The 25297-nt window shown below is 34.3% G+C and overlaps 2 protein-coding genes across 2 annotated transcripts; both read left to right on the top strand.

Annotated features, from left to right (window-relative positions):
- Nucleotides 1-1435: 1435 nt before the first annotated feature.
- Nucleotides 1436-5140, top strand: LOC131157464 (SPX domain-containing protein 2). Its single transcript, XM_058111645.1, has 3 exons — nt 1436-1923; nt 3020-3146; nt 4410-5140. The coding sequence occupies exons 1-3, from the start codon at nt 1633-1635 to the stop codon at nt 4853-4855; spliced, it is 864 nt and encodes a 287-aa protein (XP_057967628.1). The 5' UTR covers nt 1436-1632; the 3' UTR covers nt 4856-5140.
- Nucleotides 5141-20476: 15336 nt separating this feature from the next.
- On the top strand, nt 20477-25051 carry LOC131157333 (heme oxygenase 1, chloroplastic-like). The gene is made up of 4 exons (XM_058111396.1): nt 20477-21401; nt 23543-23766; nt 24544-24651; nt 24862-25051. The coding sequence occupies exons 1-4, from the start codon at nt 20954-20956 to the stop codon at nt 24952-24954; spliced, it is 873 nt and encodes a 290-aa protein (XP_057967379.1). The 5' UTR covers nt 20477-20953; the 3' UTR covers nt 24955-25051.
- The last annotated feature ends 246 nt before the right edge of the window (nt 25052-25297 follow it).

Here is a 25297-nt window from a genome sequence, read left to right as displayed (position 1 = left end):
AATGAAATTATATTATATTTTTTTAAAAAAATTAAGAATATACAAACAAATAAAAAATTACTAATAAATTATAGAATATCTAATAATTATAATTATACAGAATGCTTATTTTATATAATTTTCATGAGAAAATTGGACATACAAAATTTACAAGTCGAATTAATGAGAGGAGATCATATGATAATATGATTATATCATTATTTTTTTAAAAAATAAATATAAAATTTAAAAGTTAATATATAGTATATCTAAAAAAAGGTACCCATATAATTATAACAATACAAAATGTGTATTATGTTCAAATTAAATGATTAAATACGGCATTAAAAATAAAATATAATTTGATATTTTTAAATTTAAGTAATTTATGTGCTAAAAGAGAAATCAAAATATAAAAGCTTATACTTCATAAATTAAATTTAAAAAGTTGAATATTATTCCCATTTTGTATGTAAAATGGAAAAAAAAAAAATTTTGACTCAAGAGAACAATTCAAATTTATAGTAATGACTTAGTCCAAATCAATCACTGAATTTCTTGATTTTATTTAAACTATTAATTATAAAAATAAGACACTCGCCCAAATCTCAAAAGTGTAATGATTCCCAATCTACTATTAAAGTGGATGATTATGTTAATTTTCAAACACTATTGCCTTTAAATTACAACATTAAATTACCATATATGAATCCTAATATGAACTCAACAAAAAAAAAGAGTGAAATTCACAAAAATAAAATAATATTTATCTAAATTACTATTTGGCGAATTATAATTTTTTTTTTTGTAACATTACCTATACAATGACCCCCATAAGGGTAGGTCCAAAGCTCAATCAACCAACTCAAAGGTCTTCTAAGTTAATCAAATGTCATCATGAGGATTTGAACCTCCGTATCCACAAAGGAGGAAGGGGAGATGGAGATCGAACTCAAAAGGCTTAATTCAATATAAATATATTCTTATGATAGCTGATAATATGTTTTTTCTAATTATTAAATGGATAAACACTTTTTTAGTTAACTTAATAAATAAAAATTCATACTCTAATTAATCAATTTTAGAGTTTGGATAAGTATGAAATCATTGCAAAAAGCATATAATATTAAATAGTTTCCAAATTTCTAAAATGAAAATGGATCCTCTCATTTACTCATTATCATTTTTGATAATGTTCCTATCTACTTTGTAAATTATATATTTTTGTAAAAATATAAAAAATGAAAAAAAAATGTTTTCCCCCTTATCCGGCTCACACCCAAATTGCCAAGTGGCTCGCCACTTTCCCATTAAATTTGAGGGAAAAAAAAAATAAAACTCTCTCTCTCTCTCTCTCTCTCTCTCTCTCTCTCTCTCTATATATATATATATATATATATATATATATAGAAAGGAATAAGACGAGAGATATGCCCACAGGAGCGTACAGGTGGAAGGATATTCGCGCTCCCGCCTCCGAATATTCTCCCCTGACCGTTATATCTCCACCCACCCCTCGCTCAACTCTATCCTCCCTCGCTCTGAGATACCCGTCCGTTTCGCTTTGTTTTCCTTCACTTTCCCTTCCATTTTTCTCTCCCTCTCCTGATTTCTCTTTTTCTTTATTTTTTTCCGAGAAAGTTTTGTTAAGACATGAAGTTCGGGAAGAGTCTCAGCAACCAGATCGAGGAGACACTGCCCGAGTGGCGGGACAAGTTTCTGTCCTACAAGGAGCTGAAGAAGCGGGTGAAGATGATAGATCCTAAGGTAGGGGACGCCGGCGGCGAGAGGTCTAGCAAGCGCCCGAGATTGGCTGCCGGAGAGAAAGAGGCGGCCGGTATGACGAGAGAGGAGGTGGATTTCATCAGTTTGTTGGAGGATGAGCTGGAGAAATTCAACACCTTCTTTGTCGAGAAGGAGGAGGAATATATCATCAGATTGAAGGTATGCGGTTTCCGTCTCTCTTTTTCTGAAATTTTTCTAGGAATGTTGGGCATTGTATTGGTTGTTTTTCGGCTGAGAAAATGTAGGGAAATATTATAAAAAATAAAAAATAAAATACAATGAAGCTTGGACCTCGCGCAATCAAGCTTTTCATCTTCACATTCGCCCTCTTCCCAATTGATTGCCAAGGTAAATGTGCCAATTACAAGGCTACCGAGGACAAAATGACGTCGTCTGTATTGTAGATGCTGCGGACGATCTCGTTTTGCCTTGGAGCGAAGGTACCTTGGCAAGATCATTTCTCTCCATTATTGTTATTCTTTTAAACAAAAGGATCCAGAATTTGCGCAGAAGCTGTCTCCCCATCTGAGACCTAAGACTTAATTAACCCTGGACCTAATCAGCTATTGTGCGCCGATCTCTTTTCCTACATTATTTGCATAGTTTAAAGTTCATTCAGAATCTGAAATCATTTGAGGATAAAAGTTTATGGGTAAAACTTCTTTCATTGAAGAATTTGAATAAACATATTCTCTAAATTATTCAAGCTTAGCAGAGAAGTAATTTTGCATTTTGAAAGTTTTCATCCCTTTCGCATCAAAACTGATACCTTTGATGAATGGTTAAGCAATTATTACCTCATGGTGCCCAATTGAGCATTTTCGCAGTGAAATGCATCAATGTCTCTTTTTGTGACAGTAGATTGGCATAGCTCGCACCTTAGAAAACGGGATTAGGGCATATTATGAGGGATTCTGTGTTCAAGTTTCCGGATAGAGTTTTTGGGAGAAGATTGGGAAATAATAAGAACTTAGCTCGGTCCATTTACATTTAATTCAAGCATTCGACCAATATGCAGTAGAAGTAAGGTTAATGATTTATGTCTAGTGGTAAAATTTTGAATAGTGTTTCATCGTCACATTCTGTTGTCACCTTGTTCATGAATGAACCACAACTCGCATTTGTTTGAAATTTATGCAGATTGAAATATGTGTCAAATCATTGCTCAAATTTTTTATGCGAGAGAGAGAGAGAGGATGCATAGGCGTGAATTGAACTGGGCTTGACGATCCTGTCTGATGTGTTTGGAGTGCAGGAATTGCAAGATAGGGTGGCAAAGGCAAAGGATTGCAATGAACAGATTATAAAAATCCGAAAGGAGATCGTGGATTTCCATGGAGAGATGGTTTTGTTGGAGAATTATAGTGCCCTCAACTACACAGGTGTGTTCTCAATCTTTCTTCTTCCTCACTTTCTTTTACCAAATTATTAGAAGTATTCATTTGCTTGTATCTATTTGCATAAGCTACTGTTTAGGGCAGAAGCATCTTTCTTATTCACACGAACAGCTGCTTCACTACATAAAATATTTATGGGATTAATTTGCAGTCATGAAAAAAGAAGATAGTTTTTTGGGTTTTGTTTGGTGTTGGGGGGAGGTGGGGTGTTGGCTGTATCAGTTGTCTTTTCTAAATCTTTATGTTCCTTATAATGAATGAGAGTTTTCTCCTTGAAAATACTTTGTGTCGTATATTTGTTTGCTTTAATGATATTCTTTGTCTCTTTCAATTCTGAATATGCTGAAAAACTGACTGTCAACATCATTGGCCAAGTTTTTGGCAAATTGAAGTGCTGTCCCATGATCAAAGGACTTTGGATATTCTTAAAATTCATGTGTTTTAATTTCGATCCAACACCAATATATGAGAGATCCCTAGTCCTTACAATAATAGAAGGAATCTTGAATTTTGGATCTTCTAATAGACTGGTGGATTACATGAATAGTAGGCTTTCTAGTGATGAGGCATTGTTCTTCCATTTTGGGAATATTTTCCTCGCATTTAGAAGGACCAACTGTATTAGCTTCAGCACTTACGAGCAAAAGAAATAGTTGTGACGTGCTAATCAAACACCACTAAATATAATTGTGGATTCAAATTTTAATATAATTACTATGATTTTTATTTTTAATTGTTATTTTTAGTATCGTAAATGATATCCTTCACCCTTCACCGGTATTATTCATAGGCATCTATATGGGATCTTCTTATTCCAAAGATTCTGTCCCATGAATACTCCCAAATAATGCTGGCTAGGATCGTTTTGTTTTTGTTTTGTTTCCAAGATTTGGAGAATTTTTGAAAATTATCAAGCTGTGTTAAGGTTGAACTTTGGTACTCGATTGTCCATGAATCAAGTATAAAAAATTAAAAAAAAACTATGCACTTGTTAAAATTGTTTAGCGTTTTAGCCTTGCTATTGTTTATTATTGTTGCCTCTTATTCCGTGCACATGGCTTCTGCCTTCTGCATAAATTGATGATTAATCAAGGCATTTTGCTTGTTCCCTTAAGTGGGAAACCATAGATTTCAACTTAAACCTACGTATCTTCTTCATTTTAGAATCGCTCTCCAAGCATATGCAGATACAGTCATTATTGTTTAGGGATATGAACTGATTTATTTTCACCTAAATATGCTCCACAGGATTAGTAAAAATACTAAAGAAGTACGACAAGAGGACTGGTGCTCTCATTCGCTTGCCCTTCATCCAAAAAGTCTTGCAACAGCCATTCTTCACCACTGACATGCTTTACAAGCTTGTGAAAGAGTGTGAGACAATGCTCGACCACCTCTTCTCCACAAATGAACCACCCTCTTCAACAGAGGCAGGTGGTGGGGTTGAAAGAAGTGATCCGGAAACTACCTCCACTGCTAATAACGATGGTATTCTCAGAGGGCCCAAGGAACTTGCAGAGATCGAGTATATGGAGAGCTTATACATGAAGAGCACCATATCAGCTTTGCGAGTCCTCAAGGAAATTCGAAGTGGAAGCTCAACTGTTAGTGTTTTTTCGTTGCCGCCACTGCAAATTAGTGGGCTGGAGGAAGCTTGGAAGAAGATTCCCATTTTGGAACAAGTAGCCAAGTAGTTTTTTTGTGATGCAAATGGGATGAGATGATGTTCATGTTGTCCCCTTTTTTTCCCTTTTTTTTTTGGCAGAAAAAACTTATCATGCATCTTTTATGCATGTCTTAGATACTAACACACATGTAAAATTCCTTAGCTGCTTAAGCGGGAGTGAGCTTCCTAATATAGGAGCACAGTTCTGTAATAAGTTTTAATCTTTGGCCTTTTTTAGAATTTAATAGTTGTTTAGCGATATTGGGTTGGTTACTATATCTCGAAATAGTGAAATACAGATGCCGTTTCTCCATATGTTGAGTTTAATATTTTAACTTTGCAACATTTTCTGATTTAAATGATGAATGCAGAATTGCAATGGGGAGTAGTGTAGTTAGTGGTTATGCCTCAAAAAAAGTTTTTAAGGTAAGCCAAAATTCACAGTACCAGGAAAACTGCAAAGCTTTCTTGGTTTCCTCACTTTCCTGCTTGACAACTACCTGATTAACACAATGAAAGCTTAAAAGTGTGCATGTTTGGTAGTTGGGAAAAGAGGGAATAAAAGATTGTGCAGAAGGGAAAATCTAATGATATACGAGAGAGAGATTAGAGGTATGTAAATTGTAAAACATCCTGAAAATCTTCCTGGGTTCTGTTATGGGCAAATATGAACAAAAGAAGGATTCCCATGAGTTTATATATAGATAAAACCTTTTTCAAATATATAATTAAAAATATAAAAAAATTACATTTTCATCTTTGTGAGAAAGAAAATAAAATATATAGTAAATTATTTTTTTTCATGTACTCTTGATTATATTTAATTTTTCTTAATTTTTAGATCTATGTTTTTAATATTATTTAATATGTAGAAAACATAAAATAAAAAATACATTTTCTCCTCATTTTTATTTCCTTTCTTTTCTTCAAACAAAATAGCTTATCCAGAATAGAAATTTAGAAATTGAATTTGTGGATTGATCTGGCAAGTTTACAAAAATAATATTATCCCCAAAAAAGTAAACAAGTCTGACTCTTGTATACATCTTAAAATTACAAGAGAAGATCCCAAATAAACTCTTCACTCTGCACTTTGCATCCAATGAATTGAATTCTTTATTTCCAAGGAGTGTAATCTAGATTGGATTTTGTTTGAAAATTAGAATAAAAAAGATTTTCACTTTGCGTTGTATTTTTCCTCTGTACCAAATAGAATGAAAATATATTCTAACATAAGTTGAAATTACGCAAACTGTTGTTTGTGGCTCTTACACTTGGGTTTTCTTAAGCAGAGAAAGAAGAGAAAAAAACATGAAGGAGTAGTACAATAGGCAATCGTAGACGAATACCCTGTGTTCGTCGACAAGAAGACAGAAATGACTCGTCGACGAAGGTTTTGTGATCATCAACGAGAAAATACCGAGAGCAGGAAAATCTCAGAGTTCTGAGATCGTCGACGAAAGTCTGTTCTTGTCAACGAATGATCTTCTTGGTCTCATCGACGAATTCTCTGTTCTCGTCGACAAGATGTTTTGGGCTACGAGCAGTTTTTTGAATTTTTGAACTTGAACGTTGGGTGGTTGGGTGAATGGGGGGAAACCTCCGAGAGACTCTTTTATATGTCATTCTGGGCATGTATTGAGGATGTGAGTGATCATTTGAGAAGTGTATTGTATACATTGTGATTTCCATAGTAAAATTTGTGTATCATTACTTCTGTGGATGTAGGTTTTTCTGAACCATATAAATCATGCTGTTGTTCTTGTTCTAGTTGTGTTATTTACTTCTTGTGTTTATTTCCGTTGTGCATCTTCATTTTTCTATCCATATTACAACAAATTGGTATCAGAGCGATTGTTGTTATGACAGCAGGATCGTCTTCTACAAGATTTGACATCATCAAATTTGATGGAATTAGGAATTTTGGTTTATGGCAGAGGAGAGTGAAGGACATTCTTGTGCAACAAAGGATGACTAAGGTTTTACTTGATACTCAACCAGAAGGAATGGATGAGGCAATATGGGTAGATTTGAAAGCAAAGGCTGCATCTACAATACGCTTGTGTTTGGCCGACGAAATTCTTTATCGAGTGATGGAGGAGGATTCTCCAATGGCTATCTGATGAAAGTTAAAAAGTCGGTACATGTCTAAATCTCTCAATAACAAATTTTTTCTTAAGCACCATTTATATTGGCTTAAGATGGTTGAAGGATCAAATCTGGATCAGCATATCAATGTTTTTAATCAAATTATAAGTGATTTGATGAGAGTTGATGTGAAGTTTGATGAGGATGATAAGGCTTTGATGCTGTTAAATTCTCTGCCCTCGACTCATACCTACGAAAATATTGTGACCACTCTTATGTGGGGAAAAGAAACTCTTGATCTGAAAGAGGTAACAAGTGTCTTGGTAAATTTTCATCAAAGATTGAAATTATGTGATGAAGGAGAAAGACTTGTGGTAAAGGGTAGTAATAAGTGAGGCAAAGGAAAGTTTAAGAATGGATCTAGTCAAAAATCCCGAAATCAATCCAAGAAGAAGAAAGAAATTTAGTATTATAAATGTGGTAAAAAGGGGCATGTGAAATCGAAGTGTCTGGATTGGAAGAAGGGAAATGCTGAAAAGCATGAGGGGATTTCAAAATCTATGAATGTTGTTCAAAAAGAAGATTCGGCGGATGGTGATGTTCTATCAGTTTCAGTGGGGTCGGACAATCTAGCGGACTCTTGGATACTTGACTCGACATGTTCTTATCACATGACTCTGAACAAGGGGTGGTTCAATACTTACAGGTTAGTGAATTATAAATTAGTTCTTATGGGTAATGATGCTTCTTGCAAGATCATTGACATAAGAAATGTAAAGATCAAGATATTGATGGTGCTGTAAGAACATTATGTAATGTAAGACATATACCTGAGTTGAGAAAGAGTTTGATATCTCTTGGCACTTTGGATTGTAATGGCTTCAATTACAAGTCCAAAGGTGGAGTCTTGACGGTTTGGAAAGGTAATCTGATTGTAATGAAAGGGCAGAAACTAGATGGGAATATTTACACGTTGTAGGTGGAGTTGTAGCCGTGGATGTTGAATCAAATAAGACCATCTTGTGACATATGCGCCTTAGGCATATGGGAGAACACGACATGAAGGAACTGCACAAGAGGAAACTCTTGAAGGGCTTGAAATCATGTCAGATGTATTTTTGTAGGATATGTGTTCTTGGAAAACATAACAGGGCAAAGTTTAGACATGTTATTCACAAGACAAAGGGTATTCTTGACTATGTACATTCAGATATTTGGGGCTCAGTTAGAGTTGCATCAAAGGGTGGACATGTGTATTATGTGAGTTTTATTAATGATTACTCACGAAAGGTTCAGGTTTACTTCATGCGTAACAAATCAGATACGTTTGCCAAGTTTAAGATTTGGAAGGATGAAGTGGAAAACCTGATAGGGAGGAGAATCAAATACTTAAGGTCGGATAATGGGACCGAGTACGCCGATTCTCGGTTTATGGAGTTTTATGTGAAGCAGGGCATTAAGAGACATTTTACAGTTCGTCGAACACCTCAGCAAAATGGTATGACAGAACAGATGAACCAAACTCTCTCTGAAAGGGCTCGGTGTCTCAGATTAAATGTAGGGCTACCGAAGAACTTCTGGGCAGAGACAGTGAATATGACTTGTTTTCTGGTAAACCGATCACCAAGGGCATCACTAGAGGGTAGAATGGCGGAAGAGGTATGGACGGAAAATGCAGTAGATTACTCCAGATCGAAGGTATTCGAGTGTCCAGCCTATATCCACGTGTCTAGTGAGAAGAGGTCTAAACTTGACCTAGAGTCTCGTTGTTACATCTTTTTGGGATATTTAGAAAGTGTAAAGGGGTATAAGTTGTGGGATCCAGTGGCAAACAAGGTGGTGATCAGTAGGGATGTAGTCTTTGATGAAAAGGTTATGGTGAAGCGTACTCAAGAGTTTGATAAACGGAAATAGGAGCCAGAAAGCTGGGGTAGTGATGAACATGTTGTGGAGGTGGAGTTGAAAGCTCAGGGCAATAGAAATGATCATGGTCCTATGGTTGCAGGGAGCTCTAGCTTGGGAAACCAGCAAGTCAACTATATTCCTATATGGAGATCCAGACACATTATCAGGCCTCCATCAAGGTATGGATTTGAAGAATTAGTATCTTATGCTTTCCTTACTTGTTGCAACAATCCAACTACATTTCAAGAGGCAGTGCATGACTAGGAGAAAGATAGGTGGATGGGAGCAATGATTGAGGATATGAAATCGCTACAAAAGAACCAAACTTGGAATTTGGTGGAACTTCCAGATAGGAAGAGACCGATAGGTTGCAAATGGGTATATAGGAAAAAGGAGGCAATTTCAGAAAAGGAAAAAGAGAAATTCAAGGCACGGTTGGTGGCAAAAAAAATACTCATAGTAGAAGGGGATAAATTATGATAAGATCTTTTCTCTAGTGGTATGACATATTTTTATCAGAGTTGTGTTGGGGTTGGTAGCCTATTACGATCTTTATTTGGAACAAATGGATGTGAAGATGGCGTTTCTTCACGGTGACTTGGAGGAACAAATCTACATGGTACAGTCGGAGGGATTCATTGAACCGGAAAAAGAAAATTTTGTTTGCAGGTTGAAGAAATCTCTTTATGGGCTAAAATAGTCTCCAAGGAAATGGTATAAACGGTTTGATTCTTACATGATCAAGATTGGATACAAAAGGTGTGAGTATGACTACTGCGTATATGTGAACAAGCTTGAGGATGGTTCTCTTATTTTCTTGTTATTGTATGTCGATGACAGGTTGATAAATGCAAAGGATTTAACTGAGGTGAATCAGTTAAAGGACCTTTTGTATAAGGAATTTGTCATGAAGGATCTGGGCTCGACCAAGAAATTACTTGGGGTGGAGATTCGCCGTGACAGAACTGCAGGGAGGTTATGGTTATCTTAGGGCGGTTGAGTACATAAGGTGTTGGAGAGGTTTAGCATGACTGATGCAAGACTAGTGTGTACATCTCTAACAAATCATTTCAAGTTGTCTATTGCAGATTGCCCAAGTACGGATGAGAAAACATGGGACATGTCAAAGGTCCCCTATGCTAGTGTTGTGGGGAGTTTGATATATGCTATGGTGTGTACGAGGCCAGATTTGGCTCATGCAGTGAGCGTGGTAAGTAAGTTTCTTTCTAATCCAGGAAGGTAGCATTGGGAAGTCGTCAAATGGATACTTAGATACTTGCGGGGTACATCAGGATATGGCATCATGTTCAATAAGTAACAGGGTTGTCCTATAGTTATGAGATTTGTTGATGCTGATTATGCTGAAGATATAGATGACAAAAGGTCTACAATGGGATATGTGTTTATCCTTGCAAGAAGATCGGTGTGTTGGAGATCCATGGTACAGTCTCCGGTAGCATTGTCCACGACTAAGGCGAAATATATGGCAGTTGCTGAAGTTGTAAAGGAAGCCTTATGGCTTACTGGTTTAGTCAGAGAGTTAGGGTTCCAGTAAGATGGTGTGGTGTTACATTGTGATAGTAAGAGTGTCATTCACTTGGCGAAGAATCAAATATAACATGCTAGAACCAAGCACATTGATGTGAGGTTTCACGGGGTTCGGGAATTGGTTGTTTCAGGTGAACTTGTGTTAAAGAAAGTTCACACGTCTGAAAATGCAATAGATATTCTGACGAAATCAATTACTTCAGAGAAGTTCAAGCATTGCTTGGACTTATTTCATGTCTCCAAGTGATAGAAGGGAGACATACCCAACGAGGTGTTTTCAAGTTCAAGGTCAAGCAGTTCATGTTTTTCGGGATTCTCCAAAGGGGCATATAATTGCCAAGGTGGAGATTTTTGTTTGTGGCTCATATACTTTGATTTTATTAAGTAAAAAAAGAAGAGAAAAAAACATGAAGGGGCAGTACAACAAACAATTGTCGACGAAAATACAGGATATTTGTCAACGAGAAGGCAGAAAGGACTCATCGACAAAGGTTCTATGATCGTCGACGAAAGTCTGTTCTCATCAACGAATGATCTTCTTGGTCTCGTCGACGAATTCCCTCTTCTCGTCGACGAGATGTTCTGGGCTGCCAGCAGTTTTTTGAATTTTTGAATTTGAACGTTGGGTGGTTGGGTAAACAGGGGGAAACCTCCGAGAGACTCTTTTATATGTCATTCTGGGCATGTATTGAGAGTGTGAGTGATCATTTAAGAAGTGTATTGTGTACATTGTGATTTTCATAGTGAAATTTGTGTGTCATTGCTTCTATGGATGTAGGCTTTGTCGAACCACGTAAATTGTGTTGTTGTTCTTGTTCTAGTTGTGCTATTTACTAGTGTTTATTTCCGCCGTGCATCTTCATTTTTCGATCCATATTACAACAAAAACTAAATGACTACTACACATAAAATTAAATTAGGGTAATTGGTTAATTATATATTTTACTTTTTCTCATTTTTTGATTACAAAACATAACAAGTGGACCTCTGTCATTTTTTTTTTCCCATTTTCTTGACGGACCCATTTTCCTAATGGTCCGTTTGGAACTAGAAAAATATTAGTAAAAAGAAAGGAAAATAAGTAGGATTATATTTTCTCATGTTTGATTATAAAGAAAAGTGAGAAAGAAAATAAAAAAATATAGTAAATCAATTAACCAAATTTTAATTTTATACATCCTTATAGTTTTTCTTACTTTTTAATCATATTTAAATAATTTTTAATTTTAAATAATATTTTACCTAGAGAGAAAATATAGTCTTATTTTTCTTTCTTTTCTTTTTCTAAATAAAATTCTTGATCCGACCTGAAATATTTTTATTTTATTTTTTCATATCATCCAGCCTAGCTTAATTTCCGACTACCCATAAGCATAATATTAAGCTACACGACACTTCAACTGATGTGGCTAAGCATGTGTAGATGTCATAGGTTATTTCACTTATTTATGATAATTAAAATTTAGACATGTGCAATTAGAGTATTTAATAATTTTCATTAGCCTGTCTAAGCTCATATCTCCCACCAAGCTAACCTTATGATTTGTAATAATGTCATCATATTTAATTAGAGAATGATTAAAGCCATATATCCCTTTGGCTTTGGGGGCAATCCTGGAGAAAGATGAACAGACTCATCTACCAGTGACAGAAATGATAAAAAAGCTCTTTTAATTATTGCATATGGAGGATGAATGCTTTCCAATTAATAATCAAGAACAAAAAAAATGTTATATGGAAATGGGTGCAAAATTAATTTGATATCCTCAAAATCAATTCTATGGTACAAAATTTTATAACTCCTTTGAGAGACCCAATTCACACCATTATTGGTTCGAGAGGATCTTGTCTAAAATATCTTGTTGCTTTCTAAACATATAGTCGTGTTATTTATTATGCACACGTGTTCATTATAAGCTCACGTGATGAGAGGAGATGACAACACATTGACTCATAGGCACCCCCTTTCCTCCTCCCTTTACCGGTCACTTGAGCCTGTAATTTCAAGGGCTATAGCCTTTTCCTACTAGCATGGTTGATAATGGAGAAGTTGCGATTGATTGTCTTTGGTGATTTCAAGGGACTCGCAACTCATATTTAGGGGTATTAGATATGAGGCATTAGTGAGGCTTGTTTGCAAGCTTCCCATATTCGATTTGTTCTCTTACTATTAGATTAGATTGTGCTCGACTCCAAACTACTTGAGTATCTTTATAAATTATATTTGAATTTTATAATACTATTCGAGAGCCTAGTCTAGTTTTTTATTTTATTATTTGTATATTATATAAGTCTTATATATAATGTATACTTCATACGTTAATTTAATATTATATAAAAAATTATACATATTTTATGCATGCATTTAATATTCATCTATAATCAAATCAAATTTAATTGAGTCGATCTCAGGTTATAATAGCTTATGATCAAGTAAAGTTCTAGTTTAATAATTTTGAGATAGATTAAATTCAAGTCGAGTTTCAAACTTAACATATTTGAGTTAAGTCAAGTTTAAATGTCTCATTGTATCAATTCAACTCGACTCGAATTTACCCTAACTTATATCTAAAAATAAAAAAGAATAGGGTCATGGGAAATTAGTTGCCCTAAATTAAGAGACCGTAACAATCTCTAGCCATACTGAAACGCCCCGAACCCTTTTTCCCGGGTCTAGTGCGTTATACCTGATCATATCCTCATAAATCATAATACATCATTCTTTTTATCATCATTCAATCATACACATTTGTTCATATTCATGACTTAACATTGCATTGCATTTCACTTTAAGTGACTCTTTCCCATTTTACATTGTTTACATTTGTCATTTCATTTCATTGTCATTTCATCATCATTTCATTGCATAACATTTCATTTCATTACTTCGTACTACAGCTGGTCTTTAGCCATCATCAGTTAGTCTACGTAGAAACGTGCTAAATCTGCTAACACAGTTCATTTTAATTGTCATCAGTTAGTCTACACAGAAGTGTGCTAGATCTGCTAACATGACTCTCTTTCAGTTGTCTTACATTTACATGGTTGCATTTAACATACACAAGCAACATTGTCCATATCATATTTTATTCTCATTGTTTTACTTACTTAGCCTGCATCTCATACATTTAACATATAATTTGCACAGATTCTCATGCCACACAATTTAGCAATAAAATTCATACACTGCCTGTAAAATAAGCCAACCAACATTTAATGTCTATATACTGAAAATACCTTTCATTTCTTACTTAATTATCCTGAAAATATTTTTCCACTTTCATCAGTTCATTTTTGCATATACATATCTAATAAACAACCCTAAATTCGAAAGAAATATAATTTAAATAGTTGGCATTTTACCCATACCGAAACATATACACGTACATATAACACAATTTATTTTTTTCATTAAATTCATAAAAATTCTGATTTAATATATATTTTTCCCCTTACTTGGTTTCTTGAACTACGCCAATAGGGACTCCGAAAAATACCTGCGGCGCTCACCCGGACCCTGAAATTAAATTCCTAGTTCCAATAAATTATTCATGAATAAAATATTATTTAAATATTTCCTAGGGTCATAATTCTTAAATAAATAAATATACCCTTAAATTTAGCCAAATTGTCAAATTTCCCAATCTCACTCTCGCTTTGGAGTAGGGTTTAGAAAATCCCAATTGGAAAATTACATACGTCAAAATGACGAGGACGACAACTAGGACCCCGTGGTGGTGTCCGTTCGTCAATTTAACCACATATTAACGACAAAATTGAGAAAATGGGAAAAAACTACCTTTCTCCAGGAGCAGTACCTAAACCGTTCCCATGAAAAATCTGCTCTAGTAGAAATGTCGGCAGCGGAACCAGGATTCCAACGGCACCTTCCGTTTCCCGATCCATCGCAAACTCACCGAGTAATTGAGAGAAGGAGAGAAGCGGAGACGGAGGAGTGGCACGCAGGAAAAATATTCAGGAGGGGGGGGGGCGTGTCTGCTTCTCTCCAGGTTCTTCTTCTTTCTTCTTCTTTTACTCATTTTGTCAGTAACTTCATATATATATATTAATATATTAAACTTATACTTATCATATATATATATATATATATATATATATATATATATCTTATTTTAATTATTTTTTTTATAAATCCAATACAATAATATTTAATTTAACAACTAGTTATTTAATTATTTAATTTATCTTAATTTAATTTAATTTCTTTATTTTTATTTTTTTTTCTTTTTCCCACGTCATTCCTTTTATTTATTTATCTATTATTTTTTTTTCTAAATTATTTTAATCCTTTTTAAATTTCCGGGTCTTTACACATACATTAATCATATCTTTGGGACATGACTAGTTATAATTTGATTTGGTGTACTCAATTGTAGTATAAGGTACTTTTAATTTAAATGATTTTATCTTATGTTTGGAGAGACCTTGGAATTGAAATTATATTAGATTTGGATATGATGATATATACAATTACATTGAAATTTGTCCAAACCCACTCAAATCCAAATTTAAGATCCGAAATCTATACTCTCAAACACTACCTTAGGAATTGTTGTTTGTGGTGTGACTCTTATACTTCGTGGGGCTTATAATTTAGCTGTGCATAAGATTAGCTCGAAGCTAAATTTTTATGGTGAAAATATTATTGATGAAGACATGTTAGAAATTTTTTTTACTACTTTCCATCTCACTTATGTGTTCCTGTAGCAGCAATATAGGGAAAGGAAATTTACTAAATTTTCTGAACTTATATTATGTCTTCTTGTAGCTAAGCAAAATAACAAGCTTTTGATGAAAAATCATCAAACTCGTCTAACTGGTTTGACCTCATTCCTTGAAGTGAATATGAATACTTCTCGTGATCGAGAACGAGGCCGCATGCATGGTCATGGGCTAGTCATGGCTATGGTCGAAATAATCACTGGCATCAACGTGAGGCTACAATCCCCCAGAAGAGGGATAACCCCCAGAAGATGGATGAGCCTAAAAAATGGGTAAATTATCAAAATCAATGACTAGGCAGCATGAAACTGAATGTTATAGATGCGAAAGAAATGGTCATTGGTTGCGTACTTGTCGTACACCCAGGCACTTGATAGATCTATACCAAGCATCTATAAAAGAAAAGGAAAAAGACTAAAAATGTTGAAACAAATTTTACTAATAATATTGTTCCAATAGATGCTAGACCATCCAATTCTTCTTTATCTTGATGTTGCTAATTTTCTTATAAATTCAGATGAAAATAATGATGTAATATTTTAGGATATATAGTACGTAATATTGTATTTTGATAAATTGCTGCTATGATCAATTATAGTAATGAGTTTTTAAAATATTTTTTGTAGTGTGGATTGTCGTAAAGCTGTGATCGATTTTAAGATGTTATTGGAAGAAGTTTGTTTAGTTGACAGTGCTACAACACACACAATTCTTCAAGATAGGAAATATTTCTATTACTTGAATATATTTTCAACAAATGTTGATACAATATCTGGTTCTTCAAATTTGATTGAAGGCTCCAGAAGAGTTAATATAAAGTTACCCAATGACACTTTATTACAAATTGATGAAGTTTTATATTTTAGCAGATGCAAAAGAAATCTTTTAACCTTTAAAGATTTAAGACTTAATGGATATCACATTGAAAATACAAATGAATGCACTAAAGAATTCCTTTATATTACTTCTATTGTTTCTCGGATCAAACAAATTTTAGAAAAGTTGCCAACTTTATCTTCTGGATTGTATTATACAAAGATTAAAGTAGTTGAATCATATAATGTCATACATTAGAAGTGCAATGACCCAAATTTATTTACACTTTGGCATGATCGTCTTGGACATCCTAGAGATGTAATGATGCGAAGAATTATTAAGAATTCACATGGTCATCCACTAAAGAACTAGAAGATTCTTTTATCAAATGATTTCATGTGTACTGCTTGTTCTCAAGAGAAATTAATTGTCAAACCATCTATTTCAAAAATAAGTCTTGAATCACCCAATTTCTTACAGAGAATTCATGGTGATATATGTGGACTAATACATCCATCATTTGGACCATTTAGATATTTTATGATCTTAATTAATGCATCTATTCGAAATATTACATTTGCTAGACTTATTTCTCATTAGATTAGATTATGAAATCATTTTCCCAATTATCCAATTAAATCAATTCGTTTGGATAATGCTAGTGAATTTACATCCTAAACTTTTGATAATTATTGCATGTTACTTGGAATAAATCTTGAACATCCCATTGCTCATACCCATACACAAAATAGTTTAGCTAAATCTTTTTATTAAGAGACTTCAATTCATTGCTATTATGAGAACTAAATTGCCTTTATTTGTTTGGGGACATGCTATTCTTCATGCTGCATGTTTAGTTTGTATAAGGCCTCTTTCACCTATGCAATTAGTTTTTGAGCAACAACCTGATAATTATTTAAGAACTTTTGGTTGTGTAGTATATGTTCCTATTGTCCCTCCTTAAATATCTTTGTTGGTTTTGATTCTCCTTATATTATTAGATATCTTGAACCTTTAACATATGATTTGTTTAAAGCACGATTTCAAAATTGTCATTTTGATGAAACAGTATTCCCAACATCAGGGGGAGCTAAATTAGTGTCTGAAGCACAACATGAAATCACATGGAATGCTATGAGTTTATCTCATTTAGGTTCTCGCACAAATTAAAGTGAACTTGAAGTTCAGAAGATTATCCATTTGTAAGAGATTGCAAATCAATTACCAGATTTTTTTGCAGATACCAAGGTCATACTAAAATCTCATAAACCTGTGACAAATATTCCAGCATGTATTGATGTCCCTGAAGGACAACAATTGGCTAATGAACCTAAACTACAAGTTAAGCGTGGAAAACCAGTTGGTGCAAAAGATAAAACTCTCAGAAGGAGAAGATTGAAATTTGTGAACACTCCAATAGAGGTTACAGAGGTGGATAATTCATTCGACATTTACAAACTCATTTCTCTTGAAAATGAAATCCCTATTATAAAACCTCCTGAAGAGGAATCTCCTAAAGAGAAAACTCCTGAAGAGACATCCCTTGAAAAGGGACAGGTATGTGGAAATAATAATGAGATCTCAATTCATTACACAGGAGAAATGTGGGATACAAATAAAGTTGTTGTCAACAACACATTTGCATATGCAGTGACTACTAACATTACTAGAAGTAATAAGGATCCTGAATCTAAATCTGTTAATGAATGCCAATATAGAAGTGATTAGCCAAAATGGAAAGAAGCTATCATATCAAAATTAAACTCTCTATGAAGAAGATAAGTTTTTGGACCTGTAGTCTAGACACCAGAAGATGTCCAATCCATTGGATACAAATGAGTATTTGTGTGCAAGCAAAATGAAAATAATGAAATTACTTGGTATAAAGTAAGGCTTGTGGCATAATGTTTCTTGCAGAACCCCGGAATTGATTATGAGGAGACATATTCCCCCGTAATGGATGGAATCACATTCAGATTCTTAATTGGATTAGCAGTCGTAGAACGACTGAGCATGCGTTTTATGAACATGGTAACAACATACCTATATGGATCATTGGATAATGAAATTTATATGAAAATCCCTGAAATATTTAAATTGCCTGAAGCAAAACTCAAAAATTTATATTCAATTAAACTCCAACATTTTTTATATGGATTAAAGCAATCTAGACACATGAGGTACAATCGATTAAGTGAGTACCTTGTGAAAGAAGGTTTCATAAATGATCCAATTTGTCCATGCATTTTTATTAAAAGATCAGAATTCAGATTTGTTATAATTGTTGTTTATGTTGATGATTTGAATTTAGTTGGGACTCTTGAAAAGCTCACTAAAGCTGCTAATTATTTAATAGTAGAATTTGAAATGAATTATTTTGGCCTATAGATTGAACATGTAAACGACGAAATTTTTGTTCATCAATCTAAATATACAGAGAAGGTATTAAGGCAATTCTATATGGACAAAGTTCATCCTTTGAGATCTCCAATGATGGTGTGATCACTTGATGTTAACAAGAATTCATTTCGACCTCATGATGAGGGGGAGGAATTACTTGGTCTTGAAATACCATATTTAAGCGCTATTGGCTCTCTAATGTATCTGACCAATTGTACAAGACCCGACATTGCATTTTCTGTAAATCTACTAGTAAGATACAACTTTACTCCTACTCAGTGACATTAGAATGGAATTAAGCATATTCTACGCTATTTGAGAGGTACATCTGATTTGGGTCTATTCTACTCATTTGATTCCAAATCTCAAATTAATAGGATATGTAGATGCTAGATATTTATCTGATCCTCACAATGTCATATCTCAAACTGGATATGTATTTTTTTTTACGGAAAAACTATTATATCTTGAAAATCAATAAAACAGATGATTACAACAATATTCTTCAATCATTTTGAAATACTAGCTATCCATGGAGCTAGTAGAGAATGCATGTGACTTAAATCAATGATTTCTCATATCCAAGCAAATTGTGGTCTTTAATCAATCAAAAATATTCCAACAGTTTTATATGAAGACAACGCTACATGTATAGCTCAAATAGGAGGAGGATATATAAAGGGTGACAAAATAAAACATATCTCTCCAAAATTCTTCTATACAAATGAACTCCAAAAGAATTGTGATATAAATGTTCAGTAGATTCGATCAAGTGATAATCTAGTAAATTTGTTCACTAAAGCTTTGTCTACTGCAATATTCATGAAATTGGTTCATCTCATTAGAATGAAACATCTTAAAGATCTTAGTAAAAGTAGTTAATATATGAGTGACATCTAAGGGGGGTGTTATGAAAAATAGGATTATGGGAAAAGTGGATGTCATCTCATCTTCCACCACTTTGGTTTCCATCCCAATAAATGTAATGTTATCCATATTGGCCTATAAAAGGGCACCCTACCTCTCACATTTGTAACATATATCATTGCATGTTTGAATACTCACTTGCATACTTGAAGTAAGTAGGGTATATAGAAAGAAGATGAGAGATAAAAAGAAGATAGAGATATCTTGTACAAGGCCGATTCCATATTATATTGTAATTCCTCCCGTGATAGTCAAGTTTTAATCCCATCCGCCTGTGGAGCAAGCATAGCTGAACCAAAGTAAATTTATATCTCGTCTCTATTTATTTATTTTCCTATTCATTTTTTACATCTTTTATAACAATGAGTTCCAAAATTTAAGTGCAGAATTGTTGCTTATGAGAAATTATTAAGCACGTCATATTTTAAATCATCAATAATATATTTAAATTTTAAATAATTCTAAACAAAAAATTTAATTTTTAGTTTAAATTTTTGAAAAATCACTTAAGATCATTCCAAATCTATATAGATAATTGATTGATAAAATATGATGTAATTAATTAAATTGTCTAACTTTATAGTTTTTTTTTTTTGAAATTATTGTTATGCCTTGTCTCTTTCAATTTTTTTATTAAATTGATTTTAAGGTGAAAATAGTATGGACTAGTGCATGGAGCAATATGTAAATAGGACTCGGGCTATGAAATTTTTCTCCAGCTACGTAATGCGAAGTCGGAGGAGCGACGATCCTACTAATGTTCATCTCTTGAACACGCGAAGAGTGAGGTTAAAGAGTCAAGACATTATACCAAATAGGATAAATAAATTGCCAACCTCATATATCTTATTTTGCGCATTAATTGTTTACACACACACAATCATAGTAGTACTTGACTTGCACGTACTTATTTAAAATTAAAAAAAAAAATTCAAACTACTTTTTTCAAAGAAAATAATTATATTGAGAAAAAATAATTTTTTAAAAAACAATACTTATTTAAAAAATAAATATTTTATATAGTTTAATTTTTTTAAAAAAATATTTTTTTACAAGTGATTCCAAAGTATACTTAAATGCAATTCTCATAAATATATATACATATAAATATATATATATATATATTATTTTTTAAAAAGGACAACACTTCTATTTATTTATTAATAAATTCTCATTTGGTGGAGGAATACTCTATTACAAGACAAGCAATGAAAATATATATATATTCGTCGGTTGAGGAAAGCAGAGCCTTGGGGACGCTCCGCTTCCCCACGCCTCCCCACTACAACGCAAAAGCCCAAAAGAGATTTGCTAACTTCGAAATATTTTATTAATTTATTTTCGGTGGAACAATGTTATCCAATAAAATCAAAATCCAATAAAATCAAAATCCTGAAACACCGCAACACAATCCCGACATCCATCGTCCCAAGCAAAAGCAGGACTGAAGCGCCACGCCTCTGCCTGTCTCCAATTATTATTATATACATGGAAGATTGCAGAAACCCCCATCACCCCCCCCCATCTCCCTCCAAACCCCCTCGCGCTCCTCGTTCCATTCCTTTAATTCCTTAAATTCTGCAATTCTTTAATCCATTCTCTTGTCCTTCACGAGTACGATACTCCTCGCTTCAACCCAATCCTCTCCCTCTCTCTATCAGTGCTGGTTTACTTGAAAGCTTCTGTTTTCTTGCTTGCTATGGCTTCTTTAACCTCAATTTCCCAATCCCACAGTTTTCCCAACAAACCCAGATGGAAAAGTCCGCACCCACCATCACCCAGCACAGTCTTCATCCCTTTTTCCATTGCGAAGCCCTGCTTCGCCTTTAGGGTTTCGACGACGAGCAACCCCTCTGCGCGCGGGGTCGCGGATATGCCCCCGAAGCTAGTGGTGGTGGCGGCCACCACCGTCGAGAAGCCGAAGAAGCGTTACCCCGGTGAAGCGAAGGGGTTCGTGGAGGAGATGAGGTTTGTGGCCATGAAATTGCACACCAGAGACCAGGCCAAAGAGGGCGAGAAGGAGCCGCAGGGGCAGCCCGTCGCCAAATGGGAGCCCTCAACCGAAGGGTACTTGAGGTTTCTTGTGGACAGCAAATTGGTGTACGATACCCTTGAAGGAATCATCGATAGGGCAGCTTTTCCTTCCTGTGAGTTCTTGGGTATTTTTTTTTAGATTGAATTTATTTTGCTTGTTGGCACGCACTGAGAACATTCCAGCGTTTATCAATTGAATTCTATGAAGCTCTTCGCTTGTTTTTTCTGATTCTTATTGCTTTGCATTTCATCTTTGCCACCCATGAGGATAAAAACCCTTTACGATTTTAATTTAGTTTGAAGTCAGGAATTACTCAAAGTAGGGGCCAACAATTTTTTTAGTATGTTGACTCTTGTCTCCTGCAATTTTTTAGTATGCTTACAGTTGTCTAATGCTTTGCCCAGATAACTGCCTTAATTTAATTGTTTTCGGGTTTACCTTTAACTCATGTCCAATAAAAAAGAAACCATCGAGTTGTTTAGTTTTTTCTTTTGCCTGTTTTTGGGGCAGGGTTTAGCTAGACAGTAGCTAGCTTATTATTTGTTAGTCCATGGATAATCAAGCAACAATAAAAAGAGCAGCGCTGTAAATTTTTCTTTTGGAAATCTCTGGTTGCCATGATTGGATTAATTGTCAAGTTCTATGCGATATCTAATAAAGGGATTCATTTTACTTTGAATGGCTGAATGCAATCGGAGAGTACTCATTTTAATGTTTTGCGAATACATGGATTTTTTCCCCCAGCCCTTCAAGGCTTCAGCGCTTAAATCATAGTAGACCAAGAATATCCGAGCATTTCTAGACTAGCAGTTTGCTTGTGCTTTTAATTCTTTATTACCAATGAATTTACTCTCCTCAACTGCCACTAGTTTTTTGATATGTGTTTTGGTACGTGGACCTGTACAATTTTGACATTGTGACGCAAAATAACCAAATTCTATGTATTTCAAATTCACAGTGGGTTTCACTACATTTTTATTTTATTTTATTTTATTTTATTTTATTTTATTTATTGTTCCTCATCCTTGTAGCTTGGGGGACAGAATAACTTTTTTTACCTTCTGCGATCTGTTCCATATAATTCTTTCACTAATTTTTTTTATTTTATTGTTCCTCATCCATTGTAGCTTGGGGGACAGAATACCTTTTTCCACCTTCTGCGATCTGTTCCATATGAATAAATTATATCCAGATAGATGCTTTAAGTAAAAGGCTTTTTTAGTTAATATAAGTCAGATGTAACGAGTTTCATCTATCATCTGACTGTCCAGATGCAACAGCTGCACATTGGTTAGGTTTTTAGAAATGATCAGCTGGAGACAGTTTTTCCAAATGTGTTCTAGTGGGCTACTTTTCTTCTTTATTATTTTTTTCTTTTTTTGAATTATTAGTCTTTTGTATTTACTTGTGTTGCCTTCTAATTTACTCTTAGTTGGGATTGAGTTTTGTCATTTCAACTGTAAATCAGTTGCATCCTAGCCCACAGTGGTGGGTGGTTTTGATTAGATACATTGGCGATTTGGCAATAGGTAGAATTGGTTCATGAATATTCATTCAATCCATAATTTCCACTCTGTACACCTTATGATTAAATGCAGATATGTGATTGTTGTATTTAGCACCATCATAACACTGCAACTGCAAAGATTGCTCAAGCTCAAATTGAGCCTCTTGGGCATGCCACAGCTTGCAAGAAACATTTTAGTTGGGATGTGTGCTCCAGATTCAAAATTTTCAGCATACTTCTAATCTTCTTTACTATCGGATTTGCCCATTGAATTCTTTCATCAAGCCTCACGTGGCCAAGTCACTTGTTTAAAATTCTATTCATGCAGAAGAAGCGTTTATTCAAATAGGATACACTCGGATCATGTGAAAATGTGTCACTTAAAAGGCATGTTAAAGCCAAAGAGACCTGGACAGAGTATCTAATTGCTGAACATTACTAGATTGTTGCTATTGTGTTTTTCAGCTGCTCAGGTTTCTAATTTACGTGATTGTCATTGTCTTAATATCCTCTGTGTCATGACTTGGATGAAAGAAAGGTAAAATCAAGAACAAGTTTCCCAGAGAATTAATGTATGGATTGTGCCAATATTTCGAAAGTGAGAGTGTGGCCAGCATAGAAAAGTGACTTTAGCTTAGATTTGTGCGGCTGTATCAATGACCCATAGGACACTTATTTTGAATATCTTAGTCATGACAGGATTAATAGGCTTTACTTTATTTTTATTTTATTTTTTGTTCCGACAGACTCTGAGTTCCGAAACACAGGATTAGAAAGGTCAGAAAAATTGGCTAAAGATTTGGAGTGGTTCAAAGAGCAAGGCCATGAAATTCCAGAACCTTCTTCTCCTGGTATTTCTTACTCTCTTTACCTCAAAGAATTATCGGAGAAGGATCCTCAGGCATTCCTTTGCCACTTTTACAATATATACTTTGCCCATACAGCGGGTGGTCGAATGATTGGGAAAAAGGTAAAATAATACTCTTTGAAATGTGGTAGAAAATTTTTTTTTATGTTGTCGACCTTATTGTACTTCAAAATTTACAGTGGTTAATGCAAACAATTTGTAGTACAGTTGCTGTCAAATGTTCCCACCTCCTGGATATCAAACGGAAATAGCACGATTGATTTCCATTTTATAACATGTTTGGTACACTGATTCAAGGACTGTTTTTCAAGAATGCTCCACAGCATTCCATTTTCAGAGAATGATAAAAAATATTTTTTGAATTTTCAAAATGGGATCTGCTCCCAGTAAAATGGCTGGTGGTGCTTCATGCATTTTTTTCCCCATGCGGTTTTTGAATCAAGTTTTGTGTTGTAAAACACAAACCCCTTAATCCCATATTCGGTAGCATAGAACTAGGGCACGGAATTTGAATTTGACATGTTATTTGAACTAGCATTCTCACAGGCCCCAATTATGTGCCAATTCTGCTTTTAGCCCAATTCCTTGATGCCAACATAATGTTAAGTTTCTTACATGTGTTGACGTTAACTGTAAGTTTGAGAACATGCTAGAACAAACAAATGGTGATTTTGTTTACGACCTGTAGTCCACAATGCTAGCATATTTGTTCTTAGCACTAGTGTGCAGATACTGGCCACTAAACCTTATGTTCTCCCCTTGTTTTAAGAAGTTGGCATGCCCCTCTGGGCAATTTGATTCCCTTCTAGATGCAGATATATATATATAGGTATGGTATGGTATGGTATGTATTATTTTCCTTTTTTCCCTTTATTTCAGGTTGCTGAAAAATTACTTGACAAGAAGGAACTGGAATTCTATAAATGGGATGGTGACCTTTCTGAACTGTTGCGGAATGTGAGGGAGAAGCTAAATAGAGTTGCTGAAGTAATCTTCTTTCTTGCTACACATTTCATAGTTTGCAATTTCTACCCCTCGCTTCATTCTTCACTCGGCAACTTCTGAGATTGAACAATACTCTCAAGACATTTATGCTCACTATGTTCTAAACATGTTTTTTTGATGGATTATAACTTCTTAAAAACTCTTAAGCTTGTCGAATTGTGATCTAACACGATTATGTGCATGTTAACCCAGAGCTGGAATCGAGAGGAGAAGAACCATTGTTTGGAAGAGACCGAGAAGTCATTCAAGTACTCGGGGGACATTCTCCGATTAATATTGTCATGATTTATGAATGGTGATGTACAGAATTACTGCTGCCTTCTTTTAAATGTTGTATAAGAACTGGCACAATCCAAAACATTCCTGCTTACATTCTTACTAATCTGTTGCTATTAAATAAGATATATATGTATATATAATCGAGTTAAAACTATCATCATGAATAGGATATGCATTTGAAAAAAGAATTGCATCATCATATAGAAGATGGTAAGCGTTTTTGAATATTAGGTAGATTTTATGTTTGATTATCAAAGAAAGGGAGAGAGAAAATGAAAAGTATACTAAATCTATGAATAAAAAAAATTGATTTAACATATCATTAATATTAAGTTTTTTCTTAATTTTG

Source organism: Malania oleifera, chromosome 6 (genome assembly GCF_029873635.1).
Source record: "Malania oleifera isolate guangnan ecotype guangnan chromosome 6, ASM2987363v1, whole genome shotgun sequence".
In the NCBI taxonomy this organism is placed as follows: Eukaryota; Viridiplantae; Streptophyta; class Magnoliopsida; order Santalales; family Ximeniaceae; genus Malania; species Malania oleifera.
This window is presented reverse-complemented; position numbering and strand designations above follow the sequence as displayed.

Excerpts from the sequence above, each read along its gene's own strand:
- LOC131157464 (XM_058111645.1), top strand. The coding sequence starts at position 1,633 with ATGAAGTTCGGGAAGAGTCTCAGCAACCAGATCGAGGAGACACTGCCC. Across the intron at positions 1,924-3,019 it reads AATATATCATCAGATTGAAG|GAATTGCAAGATAGGGTGGC; the intron begins GTATGCGGTTTC and ends TTTGGAGTGCAG. Across the intron at positions 3,147-4,409 it reads TAGTGCCCTCAACTACACAG|GATTAGTAAAAATACTAAAG; the intron begins GTGTGTTCTCAA and ends TATGCTCCACAG.
- LOC131157333 (XM_058111396.1), top strand. The coding sequence starts at position 20,954 with ATGGCTTCTTTAACCTCAATTTCCCAATCCCACAGTTTTCCCAACAAA. Across the intron at positions 21,402-23,542 it reads TAGGGCAGCTTTTCCTTCCT|ACTCTGAGTTCCGAAACACA; the intron begins GTGAGTTCTTGG and ends TTGTTCCGACAG. Across the intron at positions 24,652-24,861 it reads AGCTAAATAGAGTTGCTGAA|AGCTGGAATCGAGAGGAGAA; the intron begins GTAATCTTCTTT and ends ATGTTAACCCAG.